Genomic DNA, 18446 nt, shown 5'->3' with positions numbered 1-18446 from the left:
ACACTGAAGAAATACAGAGGGAATCACACCAAGTCCTCCGTTTACATTTATTTTGGTCACCTATTTTCTTACGTTTCACAATATGTGTTCACCCTGTAGTGTGTATATCCAGCATAATATGTCTCAAACATTGCTTTTTAAAAGTCAGCAAATAGCTTTAATCCTGCAACAAAGCTCTGGTCTTACATTTAAACTTTATATGTACATTATGCTTGAATATCAGACAGTTTAGGAATACTTCAAGAACAAAAATACATAAGAAGACAGTAAAATCTTTCATGTCTCAATTTATTGTTTAGTTTTGAAACATCTCAGTTACAGGTCAACACAACAATTAAATTTTCATTTTTGTTAATGCATAACTGCTATATTCTTGATTTTAGTGCACTACAGTTTGATATTAGGCAACGTTTTAAATAAAAGGAGGGAATAAATCATCCAAGTTCTAAAGGCAGTTACAACCAGAAGTGAATTTCTTTGCCTGTGCAGTTTTAAAAAGGCACCACTGAATTTACACTTCAAATGTAGGTTAAACACATCCATACTTTCACAGTTCAAACACACTACTTATTTTGCCCTGCTTCACGGTAGAACATAATATTGCTTTTGGTAGTCTGATGTTCTACAAGACTTAAATTGTCAAAAGGAAAGATGGAAGGTGTAGAGAAGCAAGGAATTATAATTATGCCAAAAGAATTGCCAGAAAACATCTGAGCAAATCCTGAAGAGAGACAGTACCATTTTGTGTACCTACGTAAGCTCCATTTCAAAATTTCCACAATTCTTACACAACTAAAGGCAAACTTAAAAAAATATGCTCTCAACTTTCAAAGACATGTATAAGGAATGCTAGTATCTAGAAGTTCAAATTTTTAATAGTTGGAATATTTATTAAGTAGAAAATTTTGAATATACTGTATGTGATAATTTCCACAATTCAAAAATTCAGCCCATGTAGGCCAATTGGCACTGTCCCTTTTTAATCATAGATTTCAAAGAACAATGAGAAGAGACAGATACATAAATGACTGTAACATGAGTTTTACAGATAATGCAGTATTATATAATATATAGTTTACAAAGATAGATTTCATAATCAAACTAGTGTTGTAATCTAGTGTTTGAAAAGAAGGCAACTGCGGCACCGCGCATTTGTGTATATTGAAAGTAGCTTTGTGTATACTAAAAGTAGCATTGTGTAGTGCGTTTGGAATAATACAATGAAGTAGTAACATTTTGTTGGCAATCGTTTTCAGTGGAACAATTCTATTGCTGCTTTTTCAGAAAGCAAACCTAGAAAGAATGTTTTATACTGATAAAATATAGCATGAGATGTGCAAAAACTTACCTGCACAGTTTTCTAGCATTTTGTGAATAGCTTACAAACATTAATTTACTTAATTGTTTACAACTCTATTAACCTTGATTAATAATAGCAAATACTCTGACATTTTTCAAATTTGTTTAAAATGTAATTAATTTTGAATTTACACCTCCTAACTGGAACCAGTTATGCTGGTTTGGTAAGGGTAGGAGGTAAGCCATCAATAAATATTCACTGTACAAAACAGAAATGTTTTGCAACTGAGATTAGCAAATTAGATACACATTTTAAATTCTGCTCTTGAATACGTTAAATAAAATATTATGGAGCAAGTACAAGAAAGTTCCAGCTTGCTAATACTGATTAACTACTCCTTTATCACCTTTTGTAAACAATTTACTTTGTGTTAAATTTATCCATTAAAAATTGATCACATTAATATGGTTGAATTTTCTTCATGTAAACTTCACTTTTAGACCTTCATAAAAATATCAAGGTACTTTAATTGTATACCTGAAACTTCAATTATAAAATAATTTTTCTACCCCTAGCATCCTGTCTCAATTTGGAATAGCAACCAAAAATTGCTATTGGTTAGTAAGGGGTATTTAATTCAAACAAGAAGCAAGTCATTTTAAAATTCCCATTAATCTAGTCTGCAACTGATATAATAGAATATGTGCATCTGATCTGCCATGGCATACCACAAATTATCAAAGTTGTTAGGGGAGTTTTTAAAAAACAGATAACTTGGATTGAATGATTTCTTCAAAAGATATTTTTATAGAAAAAGTGATAGACCAGGAATGGGGAACCTTAGCAAAATCAGTTTCTTGCAGTGCATTTTGTTACACCAATGTATTATACAATACTGTTTTCCATGATTAAATGAAGAACGTAATACCTCACTGCATAATGGATATGATATATCTATCATCCTTCAGTAGTTATTATCTGTAGGTTAATCAAAGCAACATCTCACCCAAAACAGTTTTTAGAGTTATGTGCACCTGAAATTCACCCATTTACCCAAACCTTCTTTATATTTTAACATTTTTAAGAACAAAAACATATAAATTTTAACCAATATTTAACATTTTCTGCAAGTTATCATCAGAATTTTGTGATTCAACAACATTCAAAGCCTCACAAGGTCACTTCTACCTATATTCTTAGTCACCTTTATTATAGTGTATATATATATATATCTTTTAAAAAAAATCATTTCACATTTTCTGAATTACCAATTTAAGAAATTAGGAATCTTACAGATTTAAGATTATTGCTCTGTATATCCCGTATAACCATGAATTAGTATTCTTTGTATGCAGGTGCCAGTAATTTAAAAAATGACAAAAAGGTACAAGAAAGTCTTGGTTGCTTTCTAATACAGCAGTAAGACGACAGATGCATTAAGGAAGACAAATAAAAGAGAAATATATGTGTATACTATAGTTTGTATCAATGTAACCAGATACTTGTCTCAGCACTATTCATCTATAACTTGAAGACATTCAGACCTGTAGCAGGCTGTTGCTGCTGTGTTAATGTTGCAGCCATGGCAACTGCCGCTGCATTTGGTATGCTGAAGGGAGTTGGCCCAGTTGTGACACGTGGAGCATTTTGCCACTTCTTAGTTTCAGCACGCCTTGCTTCAAAGACATCAGTTGTATCACCAAAGTATGTCTTACGGTAGCCAAGATACTGCTCTCTTAGAATCTGAAGAAAAAAATGGTAATTTCATTATGCAGAGTCACAAATGATACTAGACAAAACAGCTAAAAAAAACAAGTTAGAACAAATTTTAGTGCAATGCTTATAAAAATTGTTAAATGCTTTTAACCCATGGGAAACAATAACTCCTTCAATTACCATGAAGTTGCAGACATACAGTCAAAAATGTTATCTATATCACTTTTGCACCATGCTAGAACATTTGTTCAATTCCAATCAAGCCATTTTGATCAATCTGCAAATTTTGTACTAACAAATCAGCTATCTATACATAAACATTTGAGTGCTTAATTTCATCCTTCCTCTATCTTGCCTGAATTCTTACTCATTTTACATATGCTGTTAGCACGATTTAATTTATTAATCATTCCTATAATATCATTATTTCTGCAGACAACTTCAGAAAATTTCCAGAAGACTGAGGTTTTACTTTCCATCAGTGGATAGATGCCAGTCTTTGAATGGTTTTCCTTAAAAGGCAGAGGAGACTGCAAATTTAGCAATTTGAAGAACAAATCTACATACAACTTATCCATGAAGCATTATTATTTACATTTCAGTGGATCTTCTGTGAGGGTGCATGTTTTTAGTCAAGACTAGACTGTGCCAACATATCGAGCAGAGGCTGAAGGTGCAGGGGGAAGAAAGTTGAGAGGAAAAGTGAGTTTGGAAATGAATGGCACAGGGAATAGTATACCGATAAACAAGATGGCAATAGAGGAGAAATACAGTATGACCCAAAGATACAAAAAAGGAAATAGGAGTAAAGAAAGGAGAGTAGGTGATTTCTCTGAAGCAGAGGCTGAGGGGACACCTGATAGAAGTTTATAAATTTTGAGAGGCATGGATCGCGTAGACAGCCAGAATGTTTTCCCCACAGTAAAGTCATCAAATAGTAGAGGCATGCATGAAAGCGAGGGGGAAGCAATTTAAAAGATGTGCAAGGAAAGTTTTCTTAAAAAAAAGAATGGCAGGTGCTTGGAACAGACTGCCAGGAACAGTGGTGGAAGGAGATAGGATAGTATGTTTAAGAGTTGTTAGATAGACACATGAATATATAGGGATGGAGGTGTATGGATCATGTCTAGGCAGAAGACTTGGTTTAATTTGGCATCACATTCAGCACAGACATCATGAACCAAGTGGCCTGTTCCTGTGCGATCCTATTTTATGTTTAATGAAAAAGGAATAACGAGATAGGCAGCAAAGTGGAGAGAGTCAGGACAGAGGGGTGGCAGTTCGAATCCAGCGCTGCTGTAAGGGGTCTGTATGTTCTCCGTCAGCGTGGGTTTCCACCAGGTGCTCCGGTTTCCTCCCATTGTTCAAAACATACCAGGGTTGAAGATCAATTGGGTGTAATGGGCAGCACGGGCCAAAAGGGCCTGTTACCGCGCTGTATGTCTAAATTAAAAATTAAATTTAAAATACATTAAATTAAATGCTACAAAACTCAGAAAGAAGAGAGTTTAAGATTCTACTACAGCAGAAATGGGATAGTCAGGTCATTCTTAAAATGGGTGAGGACTGGTTGGAGTGTTGGACACGTACTTTGTTGAGTGGAAACTGACTTATTTCATGCAAAGTGAAGAACCAACTATTTTAATGAAATTGCTTTGTCTCTGATAATGATGGTATATTGTGCTTTTAAAGACTTTCTATTCCGCATCGGACTTGTCAGCCACAAACGAGCCTGCAGCTGACGTGGACTTTTTACCTCCTCCATAAATCTTCGTCCGCGAAGCCAAGCCAAAGAAGATTCCTTATTCTATTCATTTTACTCCCTCTCTACTCCTTCCTAATCCTACACCACTCTCTTTCTCCCCCTACTTACGCCACTTTACACACATCAATGTTTTGATTGCTTGCTACCTTGAAGATTGCTGGCAACCATTTTAAATCTGTGTTTGCTGACCCTTCTTACTTTCCTCCTTTAATTCAAGGACTATTTAAAATATTTGGCACCTATTTTGAGATAAGAAGGAAATGCTCACAGGAAAGTTTTCAGAATGTTGCTTTTTTTTAAAATGTGTGAACACATTAGCAGTGATCTTTCAAGAATTGCTAGAGTTGGGATTGGTCCCAAAGGACAGGAAAATTACAAACGTCACTCTACTCTTTAAGAAGGGCGATAGGCAAAAAACAGGAAATAGATTGAGGTTTTGGGTGTACTTGAAAGCACAAGATAAATTAGACCAGACAGTAGGGTTTCCTTCAAGGAAGATCTGGCCTGACAAATCCATTGGAATTTTTTTCAAGACGTAACAAGCAGGACAGACAAAGGAGAGTCAGTGAATGTTGTTTACTTCGATTTTCAGAAGGCCTTTGACAAGGTGCTGCATGAGGCCGCTAAACAAGAAAGGAGCCCATGGTATTATGGGAAGGTTAGTAACATGGATAAAAAGATGGCTGACTGGCAGAAGGCAAAAAGAGGTCTTTTCTGGCTGTCTGTGTGCCACAGGAGTTGGTGTTGGGACCTTTACTTTTCATGTTTTATGTTAATGATTAGTGTGATGGAATTCGTGGCTTTATAACCAAATTTGTAGATGATATGGTGGAGGAGTGGAAAGCAGTGAGTCTGCAGGGGGACTTGGATAGATTGGGAGAATGGGCAAAGAAGTGGGAGATAGAATACAGTGTAGGGTAGTGTACGGTCATGCACTTTGGTAGAAAGAATAAAGTAAACGATTTTCTAAATGGGGAGAGAATGCAGAAAGTGAAGTCCAAAGTCCTATTGCAAGATTCCCCAAAGATTAACTTGAAAGTCTATAGTTGGTAGTAAGGAAGGCAAATGCAATGTTAGTATTCATTATGAGAGGATTAGAATATAAAAGCAAGGATGTAATGTTGAGGTTTTAGAAGGCTTTGATCAAACTGCAATTGGAGGATTGTGAGCAGCTACAAGCCCCATATACAAGGAGGTGCTGGCATTAGAAAGGGTCCAGAGGACTTGTATGAGAATGATCCTGGGGATGAGAGGGTTAACATTTAAGGAGCCATTTGCTGGCGATGGGCCTGTGTTCACTACAGTTTAGAAAGATGGGGGGGATGGGAGAAATCTCATTCAAACCTACCAGGTATTGAAAGGCCAGAAAGAGTGTATGGAGAGAAAATGTTTCCAGTAATGGAAGAGCCTAGGACCAGAGGACACCGCCTCAGAATAAAAGGAGATTCTTTTAGAACAGAGAAAAGCAGAAATTTGGTGAATCTGTGGAATTCATTGTCACAGATGGAAGTGGAGGCCAGTATTGGGTATATTTAAAGCAGAGATTGATAGGTTTTGTGATGTAATACTATTGGTGGGACATCAAGCAGGCCGATCATGTCATGGGCTGGGACTTCCACATCTTAGAGAGAGAGAGGCTGAGGACTAGCAGGGAAAAAGACTGCGCATGTAGATATTCACTAAGTGTATGGTAAAATAGCCCTTTCCTGCTCACGGTGTCGAAGGCTTTGGTGAGGTCAACAAAGGTGATGTAGAGTCCTTTGTTTTGTTCTCTGCACTTTTCTTGGAGCTGTCTGAGGGCAAAGACCATGTCAGTGGTTCCTCTGTTTGCGCGAAAGCCGCACTGTGATTCTGGGAGAATATTCTCGGCGACACTAGGTATTATTCTATTTAGTAGAATCCTAGCGAAGATTTTGCCTGCAATGGAGAGCAACGTGATTCCCCTGTAGTTTGAGCAGTCTGATTTCTCGCCTTTGTTTTTGTACAGGGTGATGATGGTGGCATCACGAAGATCCTGAGGCAGTTTACCTTGGTCCCAACAAAGCTTGAAAAACTCATGCAGTTTGGCATGCAGAGTTTTGCCGCCAGCCTTCCAGACTTCTGGGGGGATTCCATCCATACCTGCTGCTTTGCCACTTTTCAGTTGTTCGATTGCCTTATATTGGCAAATACTAGAGCGCATCGGATGTCCCCCAAAGTTCCTCAACATGATTATCCAACTGCACGAAAACCAACAAGGTCGGGTCAGATACAGCAATGAGCTCTCTGAACCCTTCTCCATTAACAATGGCGTGAAGCAAGGCTGTGTTCTCGCACCAACCCTCTTTTCAATCTTCTTCAGCATGATGCTGAACCAAGCCATGAAAGACCCCAACAATGAAGACGCTGTTTACATCCGGTACCGCACGGATGGCAGTCTCTTCAATCTGAGGCGCCTGCAAGCTCACACCAAGACACAAGAGAAACTTGTCCGTGAACTACTCTTTGCAGATGATGCCGCTTTAGTTGCCCATTCAGAGCCAGCTCTTCAGCGCTTGACGTCCTGCTTTGCGGAAACTGCCAAAATGTTTGGCCTGGAAGTCAGCCTGAAGAAAACTGAGGTCCTCCATCAGCCAGCTCCCCACCATGACTACCAGCCCCCCCACATCTCCATCGGGCACACAAAACTCAAAACGGTCAACCAGTTTACCTATCTCGGCTGCACCATTTCATCAGATGCAAGGATCGACAATGAGATAGACAACAGACTCGCCAAGGCAAATAGCGCCTTTGGAAGACTACACAAAAGAGTCTGGAAAAACAACCAACTGAAAAACCTCACAAAGATAAGCGTATACAGAGCCGTTGTCATACCCACACTCCTGTTCGGCTCCGAATCATGGGTCCTCTACCGGCACCACCTACGGCTCCTAGAACGCTTCCACCAGCGTTGTCTCCGCTCCATCCTCAACATCCATTGGAGCGCTTTCATCCCTAACGTCGAAGTACTCGAGATGGCAGAGGTCGACAGCATCGAGTCCACGCTGCTGAAGATCCAGCTGCGCTGGGTGGGTCACGTCTCCAGAATGGAGGACCATCGCCTTCCCAAGATCGTGTTATATGGCGAGCTCTCCACTGGCCACCGTGACAGAGGTGCACCAAAGAAAAGGTACAAGGACTGCCTACGAAATCTCTTGGTGCCTGCCACATTGACCACCGCCAGTGGGCTGATAACGCCTCAAACCGTGCATCTTGGCGCCTCACAGTTTGGCGGGCAGCAACCTCCTTTGAAGAAGACCGCAGAGCCCACCTCACTGACAAAAGGCAAAGGAGGAAAAACCCAACACCCAACCCCAACCAACCAATTTTCCCTTGCAACCGCTGCAATCGTGTCTGCCTGTCCCGCATCGGACTTGTCAGCCACAAACGAGCCTGCAGCTGACGTGGACTTTTTACCCCCTCCATAAATCTTCGTCCGCGAAGCCAAGCCAAAGAAAGAAGATGGTAAAATAAAACAAGCCATAAATGTGGGTCCAGGCTCAAGGTCATTTTTATAACGAGCATGTCTGAACCCAACACGACATGGCGTCAGAAGTGGAGCTTTGAGCCAAAGACAGGCTGTGAAAGAATAAAAGTGAAAGAGGTGAGCTAAGATGGAGGACGGGCCTGAACATGTAGAGGCACCCCGATTGGGAGTGGCAGCTCCTCCAATGGTGAATTTCATAATAAAACTTCCAGAACCCTTCGACTTCTCAAAGCCACAGGAGTGGGAGAAGTGGATAAAGAGATTCAAGCGCTTCAGACTGGCAAATAATTTAAATAATTCCTCTGAAGCTAACCAGGTGAATACGCTGGAATACTGTAAGGGGGACGAGGCTTACGATGTGCTATGGGGCCTAGACTTAACAGGCGTGCAGCGGCAGCAGTCTGATGCAGTACGGAGAGGGTTTGATTGTTATTTTGTGCCTAAGAAGAATGTAATTTACAAACAGGCGAAATTTAACAAGAGTGCAACAGCCTGCAGAAACAGTAGACATGTTCATTACAGCCTTATACGCATTGGCAGAGAACTGAGAATATAGGGATCTGCATGACGAACTTTTACACGACAGTCTAGTAGTGGGCCTAAGAGATTCATCACTGTCGGAGAGGATGCAACTCGAAAAAGACCTCGCCCTCATGAAAGCAGTCACAATGGCTCGACAGTCAAAGGCGATAAAGCAGCAGCCAACTGATTTGCAAGAAATGTGTGCAAGCAACTAGCAGCAGATACAGTGCAGCTTAAGAGAAGAAGACAGCAGAAGTTTAAAGGTAAAGGGCAGACGCCAGGACAGCAAAAAGTTCAAACAATAACGCAGAGCAAAGTAGAACGCAAGACATGCCCCAAGTCTGGAAAACTATGGTTCCATTTCAATGCTCAACCAGGAGTGCAGAATGCCACAACTGCAGCAAATGAGGACACTACGGAAAGGTCTGTAGGTCAACCCACATGGTGAATGAGGTAGTGGAGGACATGGACAGATTGTTCCTCAGGGAAATAGCATCAGGCGAGGAGCCATTAATATAGGAGGCAGCAAAATGACCTTCAAAATCGACACAGGGGCCAATATTACAGCCATTCCTGAGCAGGTGGTCAAAAGCAGGAGACAGCAAGCTAGGAAAAACACAGAAACCACTCTTTGGTCTGGCGGGTGGGTGGGGGGGTGGTGGGGGGTGTTTAATTGATGGTCCTGGGATCGGCAAAAGAAACATTCTCAAATCTAGAGAGGAGCACACAGGAGAAGTGTGCGTGGTGAGAGACTTACAGACGGTGCTGTTGAGCAGACCAGCTTCAGCCTGTTGTGAAACCATTTTCATTAAAGGTACTTCAAAGGGTCCCATTGCCGCTCATGGGCAAACTGAAGAGAGAGCTTGGAAGAATGGAGGAGCTTGGAGTTATCAGCCACATAGAGGAGCCTATAAAGTGGTGTTGCAGCATGGTGGAAGCACTGAAAAATAATAAAGAAGATGTCCGCATTTGTGTGGACTTGACACCCTCAAATGGATCAGTGTGCAGAGAAAAGTTTATATTTCCTCCAGTGGATCAAACCTGAGGCATGCTCACTGGTGCACAATATTTTATCAAGTTGAACATGAACATGGGAATTTGGCAAATTCCTTTGTGCAAAGAATCATCTCTCTACACGACATTTATCACGCCATTTGGGTGTTACTATTTCAACCGCCTACCCTTTGGTATCTCCTCTGCCCCCGAGCACTTCCAGAACAGAATGGTGACAGGGGTTACCACAGGTTGGGAGGAGTTGTCTGCCACATGGACGATATCCTCATTTGGGGGACCACGAAGGACCAACATGATGTGAGGTTCCACACAGTCCTAAAACGAGCAGAAAAGGCAGGGCGTCACTCTCAACACAGTGAAGTGTGACTTTGGAAGGAGGCAGGAGAAATTTCTGGGGTATATCATCTCAGCAGACAGCATGAGACCAGACCCAGACAAGACAAGAGCTGTGCAAGACACGAAGGAGCTGATAAATATTAGTGAGCTCAGAAGTTTCCTCAGTATGGTGAACCAACTATGGAAGTTCACCAAACCTGGGTGAAAAGGACAAGCCATTGAGAGACCTGTTGTCCAAGAAAAACCAGTGAAGCTGGGGACATGAGCAACACAGGACATGAGCAACACAGGACATTTAGTAACCTCGAGCGTGAGCTACCATCCACACTGGTACTTCAGTTGTATAATCCAAATAGGCAACTGAAAATATCAGCTGACACTTCATATGGATTGGGAGCAGTATTGCTACAGAAGGATGGAGACAATTGATCACCGGTCACTTATGTTTCCAGATCGCTAACAGAAACAGAGCCACAGTACGCGCAACTGGAAAAAGAGGCATTAGCACTGACTTGGGCTTGTGAGAGATTCAACGATTTTATTTTGGGGCTACAGTTGAGTTGGAGACGGACTACAAACCACTTGTGAGTCTGCTAGGTGGGCAAGTGCTGGATTCGCTGCTACCATGGATAAGGACGTTCAGGATGAGGTTGATGAGATACTCATACACGATCTCACACAGACCTGATAAGAACCTCACAACTGTGGATACACTCTCTCACTCCCCATACAAGACAGAACCACGAGTGCTGGCAAATACCTCATGGAAGATACCAATATTTACTTCGAGATGGTAATGGAAAACCTCCCAACAAGCGACAGATACCTGACAGAGCTCCGAGAGCAACTATGCACTGACAGTGTGTGCACGCAGGTCATGAAATACTGCATTGGAGGCTGGCCAGACAGAAACCAGTTACAAGGACCAGTCAAACACTACTGGCAAGAGAGGGGTGTTCTGTGTGTGCACAATGGACTACAAGATTAGTTATTCCAGCTAACATGTGGAACAAGTACTCCAGAAAATACACGAGGGCCAACAGGGGGGTGTAAAGTGCCGAGAATGTGCCAAACAAACAGTGTGGTGGTGGGCAGGTCTGAGTAATCAAATAAGTGAGATTGTCTTGAGATGCAGAGAGTGCATCCAGGAAAGAACAAACATAAGAGAACTGATGCCAAGTAAATTCCCTGACAGGCCATGGCAAAAACTTGGCGCAGACTTATTCACTCTTGGAGAGAACACATACTTATTAGTGATGGACTATTTCTCTAGATTAATAGAAATAGCACAACTCAGCCTGACATGAACTACTGATGTAATTATTCATTTAAAATCCAGAGAAGTTAGTAAGCAACAACGGTCCACAATTCTCTCGACAAAACATGAAAGCCTTCGCAGCGGATTACGGGTTCAAGCATGTGACCAGTAGCCCTAAGTATCCACAAAGCAATGACGAGGCAGAGCGAGCAGTACAAACAATGAAAAACCTACTCAAGAAAGCAAAAGACCCTTACCGTGCCACATCACTGAACAACAGCTACTTTCAGCCCAATTGCTAATGGGATGTCGCCTTTGCATGACTCTACCAACTCTTCCAGAGAGATTGCAGCCAGAACTCCCAGACCTGCTTCAACTCCAGAACGAGGAGAGGGAGAAGAGGTGTAAGAATACAAAATAGTATAACGAGAGACACAGAACAAGCAGCCTGGAAAAGCTGGCACCAGGAGATGAGGTGTGGATCTCTGATGCAAGACAGCAAAGTACAGTAACTTCCATGCACCACAGCCCACGGTTGTACATGATTAGTGGACCACATGGGATACTGACATGGAATCGCCAACATCTCATTCCCATACCAGAGTCTGCAGGTGAAAAGCAACAAGAGCACGGGCCGAAAATGGACACTCCTGCAAAGGCAGGTCCAGAGACTCTGCCGACTGAAACACAGAGTTGGCATAATAAAAACAAGGTCTGGACAAGAAGAGACCACAGAGACTGAATCTGTAGAGACTGTAAAACACCCAGAGTCAAGAAAGACTTGTGTATTGTAAATGTTGTATGTGTATTTATCGGAATGAGTAAAGGTAATTGTAGCGGGCAAAGCCACAGAAAAGGGGGCTTTGAATGCAAAGGGGGATGTGGTGTAACTCTATTCGTGGGACATCAAGCAGGCCGACTTCTGCATATTAGAGAGAGGCGCTCAGGACTAGCGTGGAAAAGCCTGCGCATGTAGATATTCACTAAATGTATGGTAAAATAAAACTAGCTACGAACGCGACTCCAGGATCAAGGTCATTTTTAATAACGAGTGTGCCTGAACCCAGCATGACAGGTTCTTGATTTGTAAGGGTGTCAAAAGGTTGTGGGGCGAGGCAGGAGAATGAGATTGAAAGGTAAAATACATCTACCATGATCTACATCATATGGACTTATGGAACATGACTAGCTAAATTATGTCAAAGCTGGTTTTTCAAAAGTATAATACAAGATACAGATCTTTAAAAGGACAAAGGGTTACTTTTAAATAATGAAATACTCTGGATTGTAAAATAAAATAAATTAGAATCTCAGTAACTGTTAATAATAATTCCAAAATAACCTGCACATTAGATAATAATTAAGAAATAGAGCAAGAACAAATATTTGCTGCAGTATTGAAACAAAGCAGGCTTTCCATCTGATCCTTTTGTTGGCAGCTTACTGAAAATTTCCATTACAGGAGCAGATGCAGGGTCTTAACCCAACGCATCGACTGTCCCTTTGCTTCCACAGATACTGCAGACCTCCTGTAGTCTTGTTTTTTGCTATTATTAGATTATTGAGAATTTACTGGCATCATTTGACAAAAAAAACAGCTGATGCAGACTTATTTTAAAATAATACAGGTGCTTATCCTTTTATCTGTAATTCTGAACCGAACATTTTTTCCATGGATGTTATGTGCTTACCAAACATGACCTAACGCGACCCACACACTACTCATCCTTGAAAATTCTACGTCGGTCCGCATCGTTAATTAGTGGAACACGAGGGAACACTTACTTTAGAAGTGCCACCGGAAATAAAAAGAGTCCAGCGCCCCCGCAACCGCCCCCCAATGTCCAGCTGCAACCACCACCATTGTCCATCACCACTGCAACTACCCAGGCGGTTAATGCTACCGCAACCCACCCCCAGGCCAGCACTGCCACAATCCTCTCCCCCATCAGAGCTGCTGCAATCGACACTGATGTTCATCGTTGCCGCAACTCCCCCCCACCCGACGTTCAGTGCCGCCGCAACCTCCGCCTTATCCAGCGCCATGCGTCTCTGTTTTGCATGAATCTGCACTGCTACCATTTTAATTTCAAAATAATCTGAATACCGAAAAGTGTCTGGTCCCAAGGATTTCAGATAAAAGGCTAGGCATGTGTGCTATTAAGCAAAATCTCAGTTACATTTTCATCAGAGATTATATTTTTCATACATCTTTCTACTGCAGTTTTTAAAAAAAAAATTATGGTGGTTACATTCATGAATAGGTATTAAAACAGAAATCAACAACATATTTACTTCTTACTTTACTGAACATTAAAGACAAGTTCCAATATATCAAATTATATTATTTTTATACTCTAGGCAAATAAACATACCTTTGCACTTTCATGTATTGACTGAAGTTGAGCAGCCAGAGCTACAAATGTCTGGTATACTTTCTGCATTGCGAGAGACAAGTCTGTAAAAATGACTATAATGATTAAATAGCAAAAAAAAAGTCTTCTATTGACTGTTTCCTATTTTATGTTTTCCACTCACTCTGTTAGTTTCAACCTGGGGTACAGTCCAGTGGGCATCCTCTAATAACTCATCTTCAAATATTTTTCTAGGACGCATTACTTAATATTTGTAAAATAACATGTCCTTTGTGAATTAACTCAATTAGGACCATCCTGTGGCCAAATGCATTTTGATTTTAATTTGTTGCAATTTTTTTTTTGCAATAGACAGAGCCAAGTTTAGTTATTCCAGCCAAAAGTTAAAAAAATTTGCAGCATGTTTAGTATAGTTAGCAGAATACTGTTTCGGTGCCAGCTATCGGGACTTGGGTTCAAATCCCGCGCAGTCTGTAGGGAGTTTGTATGTTCTTCCCATGTCTGCGTGTATTTTCCCCAAGGGCTCTGGTTTCCTCCCACCATTCAAAATGCACCGGGTTGTAGGTCAATTGGGTGTCAGTGAGCCAAAATGGCCTGTTATCGTGCTGAATATCTAAATTAAAATTAAATTAAAAATACATTTTTAGCCTGCCTTGATGTTGGCAGTTACAATGGGAGACAATAAAAAGTACACAACATTCCTGTACCAAGGAAAATCACAAAAATCCTATTTTTAAAACTAATTTTCCTTTTATTCCTTTCAGATATTTATAGGTAAGAACATAAAATATTGGAATCAATCATGTTTCTGGTCAAAGACTTGTCAACAAAACTGGAAAAACCTTTGACCACAAATGCCTTCTCCGTTTTTCTTCACACAAAGGCTATCTGACCAGCTGAAAGCTGTGAGGTTTTTTTTGCGTTTTACTGTAGATTTCTTGAGCCTGTAAAATGTTGATTTTCAATTACTTCTTGGTCTTTAATTAAATATCTTCTCCATATAAATGGAACATCCAGAAAATCTTTCCTCCAAGTCTGTGCCAAAGGAGTTTACAGGGATTTTATATCAAGGATCTTTCAAATACTTTACCAATAAAATTGTGTCATGCACCTGAAATGTAGGAACAAAATTACTCTTCAGCCCCTCAAGGCTTTAAAGTGCCACTCACTATTCAAGTAGCGGTGATCTGTACCTTCATTTCACTGTCAAAAATCTCTGGCACACTATTACATAATTACAAACATGAATTCATTACATTTTAAGTTATTCATTATATTTTCTGAGGAAAATTATGCTTCCCAGTAACAACCCTAAATAACCTTATTGTAATTTTATGGTAACATCCTTTAACTCTGAATTCTCCCAAGGAGAAAATAATTTCTCTATAATTTTTTTAAAAATTTAGACCATACATGTCAAATACAAAATTAAAAAATACAAATAAATAATTAGACAACCCCCAATGACCCAAAGACCCTAAAAAAAAGTGTGAAGAGAAAAAGATAGAGTGGGGAAAATAAGAAAGGCTGCTGGAAAGTGCCTTTCATTCCAAGGATTTCAATTCATTATTTAACTGGTCTTCTTTGGAGAAGGTTAATGTGAACTCAAGGACTGGAAGAAACTCAACTAAAGATTTACACCTGAGAACTGTAAACATGGTCTCCACATTTGCAAAAATATGTCATATTTATTTCTTAGGTTGTAAGTAATTTTTCTCAAGGGGAAAACAGCTATGGATGTCTTCTTTCCAGCGCACCATACCTAGATGGGAGTCAGACTGCCAAGTAAATGCAATACACTTTCCGGCCATTGCCAATGCAATTTTAACAAATGCAACTTGATATCTAAATAATTTCAATTTTGGTCTTATCCCTATTATATTTTCCAATAAAAACAATTCTGGGTTTGAGAGGAAATTGAGTTCAAATAATTTGTTCAAAAAAAATGTCATAAATCCACCCAAAAAGGTCTCACTTTGGAACATGACCAAGTCGAGTGTAAGAAAGTTCCTATCTCTTCGCCACATCTAAAACATTTCTCTGATAAGTCTGACTTTAACATTTAATTTCTGTGGGGTGAGATATATCTGATGCAAAAAAATTGTATTGTACTAATCTATACCTTAAATTTATTGTATTTGTCATCCTGTCCTTACATAAATCAGACCAGTTTTACTCATCAATACTTATATTCAAGTCTGATTCCCATCTCTTTCTAGACACGATCCCCCTGTTTAGGGGGTCCCATTTGAAGTAAGAAATACATTGCTGAAGTGAATTTCTTTGTGTTTCCCTTTCGAACCAGAGTCTACACTTTGATAAAAACATTGTTGGCCCCAAATTTTCCCTTAAGTTGGCGCTTAATTGAAAATACTGTAGCAGAAGATTGTGTTGTTTAGGATTCCATATTTATTTTTTTAATTGTTCATATGACACAAGTTGCCCCTGCTTATGGCAATCCTCAATATATTTAATCCCATTACGAGACCAAGTCTCTAAAATTTTAATACCCATTGTAAAAAGGGATTAGCCATTTTTGAATCAGAGGTGTTTTAGGAGATGATGCCCTTTTGTTCCAATCTCAAGATTGACAAGAACAATATACAAATGAAAAATACACAGACATAAACGAGAGAGATGTAGATGCAAGAAAAATGGAACCACACACAAAATAATTCAGGAGCTCAGGCAGCATCAATGGAAGGCAATAGACAGTTGATGTTTTGGGCTGAAACACCATCAGAAATAACAAGAAATAGGCAGATGCCTGTGTAAAAATGTTGGGGAGGGTAGAAGAGGAGTACAGGTAGCAAGCGATAAGTGCATACAGGTGGGACGGAGAATAAATGGAAACAAAAGGTAAACTCGGTGATAGGAGGAGGAGGAGGCAAAGAGCTGAAGATGTACTCATAGAAAGAAGGAAGGGAAGGGGGTTGGGAGCTGAGGAAGGTGTGAGTGATGAACAGGTAGAGAGGGCAGCAAGTCAGGGGAGGGGAGGGGAGGGGAAAGGAATGAGGCCAGACAGGTAGGGGAAAAATGGAGGATGGGTGGGGCGGTGTAACAGCTTTCTGTAAATTGGATGTCAATGTTTGGTGTACTCAAGGCAGAGATTGATAGGTTCTTGATGAGACAGGGCATCAAAGGTTATCGGGAGAAAGATGGGCAGTGGGGTTGTGGGGAGAATAGATCAGCTCATGATTGAATAGCGGGACAGAGTTGATTGGCTGAATAGACTATTTCTGCTCCCTTCGTACTCTGCCTCCACAAATCAAACATCATCCAAACACAAATACTGCAATTTAAAGGTGGCAGTCAAGGATGGTCAATAGTTGCTGTTCTTGGCAGTGAAAGCCTACATCATATAATTGATGACGTTATTCTATTCCTGGGCTAGCCCATGCTGCAAAACATTCAACATTTTTCTTAAAAATGCAAACCTTGTGGAGTCATATGTGAGCTGTTAGCCTGTGTAGCAAGATGATTTTCCAGTTCCTCAATTTGCTGTCGATACTGCTGTAACTGAACCTCAAACTGTTCCACGAGCTGCCTGAAATAGCTGTCAAATACAAGTTAGAACCAGCTGAGTAGAATAGTTAATATTCATAGAACACATACAAATATTACTTTCATTACAATTTACATGAAGTTAAAAAGATGGATTTTTTTTTAAACTTGACCAAATTACCATTTAAGGAGGCAAATGGACAAACCTTGGTACAGAAACCTCAAAAAGGGTGAAGGACAGGAAAAGTAAGTGAACAGAATTTTTTTGAAATAATTAACTGTAATTAAAAAATTATCACTGAAGTTTACTTTTCTTTGTGGATGATCTTGGCAAGGCTGATATTAAGCTCTATTTCTAATTTCCGTGAGGCCAGACTGAAGGCATGAGAAAAAGTATCTTATCATTACATTATGTAGTTTCAAGTTGAAAATAAAAACCGCCAAGCAAAAATTAAAATAACAGCTATTTCATAAAAGAGTACCCACTGTAAATCATTTAACTATTATTTATTATACATCAATGGCCTGGAAATATGATTATTTATTATACATCAATGGCCTGGAAATATGATTGCTACTTGAACTAAACACATCATTATTAAATTAATCTGGTTTACTATCTAGTAAATTGTATTGAAGTTATTAATTCAGTAAAATTAAAGTCGTGCAGCGTGGAAAAAAGCCTCCCACTCTAGTCCCATTTCCCGGAATTTGGCTTAATCCTTCCAAACCATCACATCTATGTATCCATCTAAATGTTTCTTAAACATTGCAATGCAGGTGCCTAACCTTTTACCTCGGATTCCGAAAACCGGCAACCTCCAAAAACAGGCACTTTTTTTAGTAAATGATATCTGTTCATCAAAGATGGATTTGGCATCAAACAAGCCCTTGCTCAACTCGCGTGTATCCTGTCGCGTTTCGCATTGGTAATTAGTGGCATCATTACTTTATAAGTACCATACTTGTCGAGCATGACCCTTGCTCAACTCACATTGGAGTAGCCTGTTCCCTACTTTATAAGCATCTCCAAATTGTCGTATACTGACGCCCATCCAGCGTTACAGCGCTTTCAGTTGGCCCAGTGGCAGTTCAATGGCTGTTGTCACTACCCATAATCGCCCACACAGCTGAAACCGCTGTACCAGCGC

The 18446-nt window shown here is 40.1% G+C and overlaps 1 protein-coding gene across 1 annotated transcript in view; it reads right to left on the bottom strand.

The window, feature by feature from the left end:
* Positions 1–18446, bottom strand: part of nup58 (nucleoporin 58) — a 64371-nt gene that overhangs the window by 12527 nt on the left and 33398 nt on the right. The window contains exons 11-13 of the mRNA XM_069891440.1: positions 17229–17347; positions 13792–13874; positions 2845–3043 (exon numbers count right to left, since the gene is read on the bottom strand). Of these exons, the coding sequence (XP_069747541.1) occupies positions 2845–3043; positions 13792–13874; positions 17229–17347 (401 nt within the window). The remainder of the gene's footprint in view (positions 1–2844; positions 3044–13791; positions 13875–17228; positions 17348–18446) is intronic.

The sequence above is a fragment of the Narcine bancroftii genome, chromosome 7 (assembly GCF_036971445.1).
Source record: "Narcine bancroftii isolate sNarBan1 chromosome 7, sNarBan1.hap1, whole genome shotgun sequence".
NCBI classification, from domain to species: domain Eukaryota; kingdom Metazoa; phylum Chordata; class Chondrichthyes; order Torpediniformes; family Narcinidae; genus Narcine; species Narcine bancroftii.
This window is presented reverse-complemented; position numbering and strand designations above follow the sequence as displayed.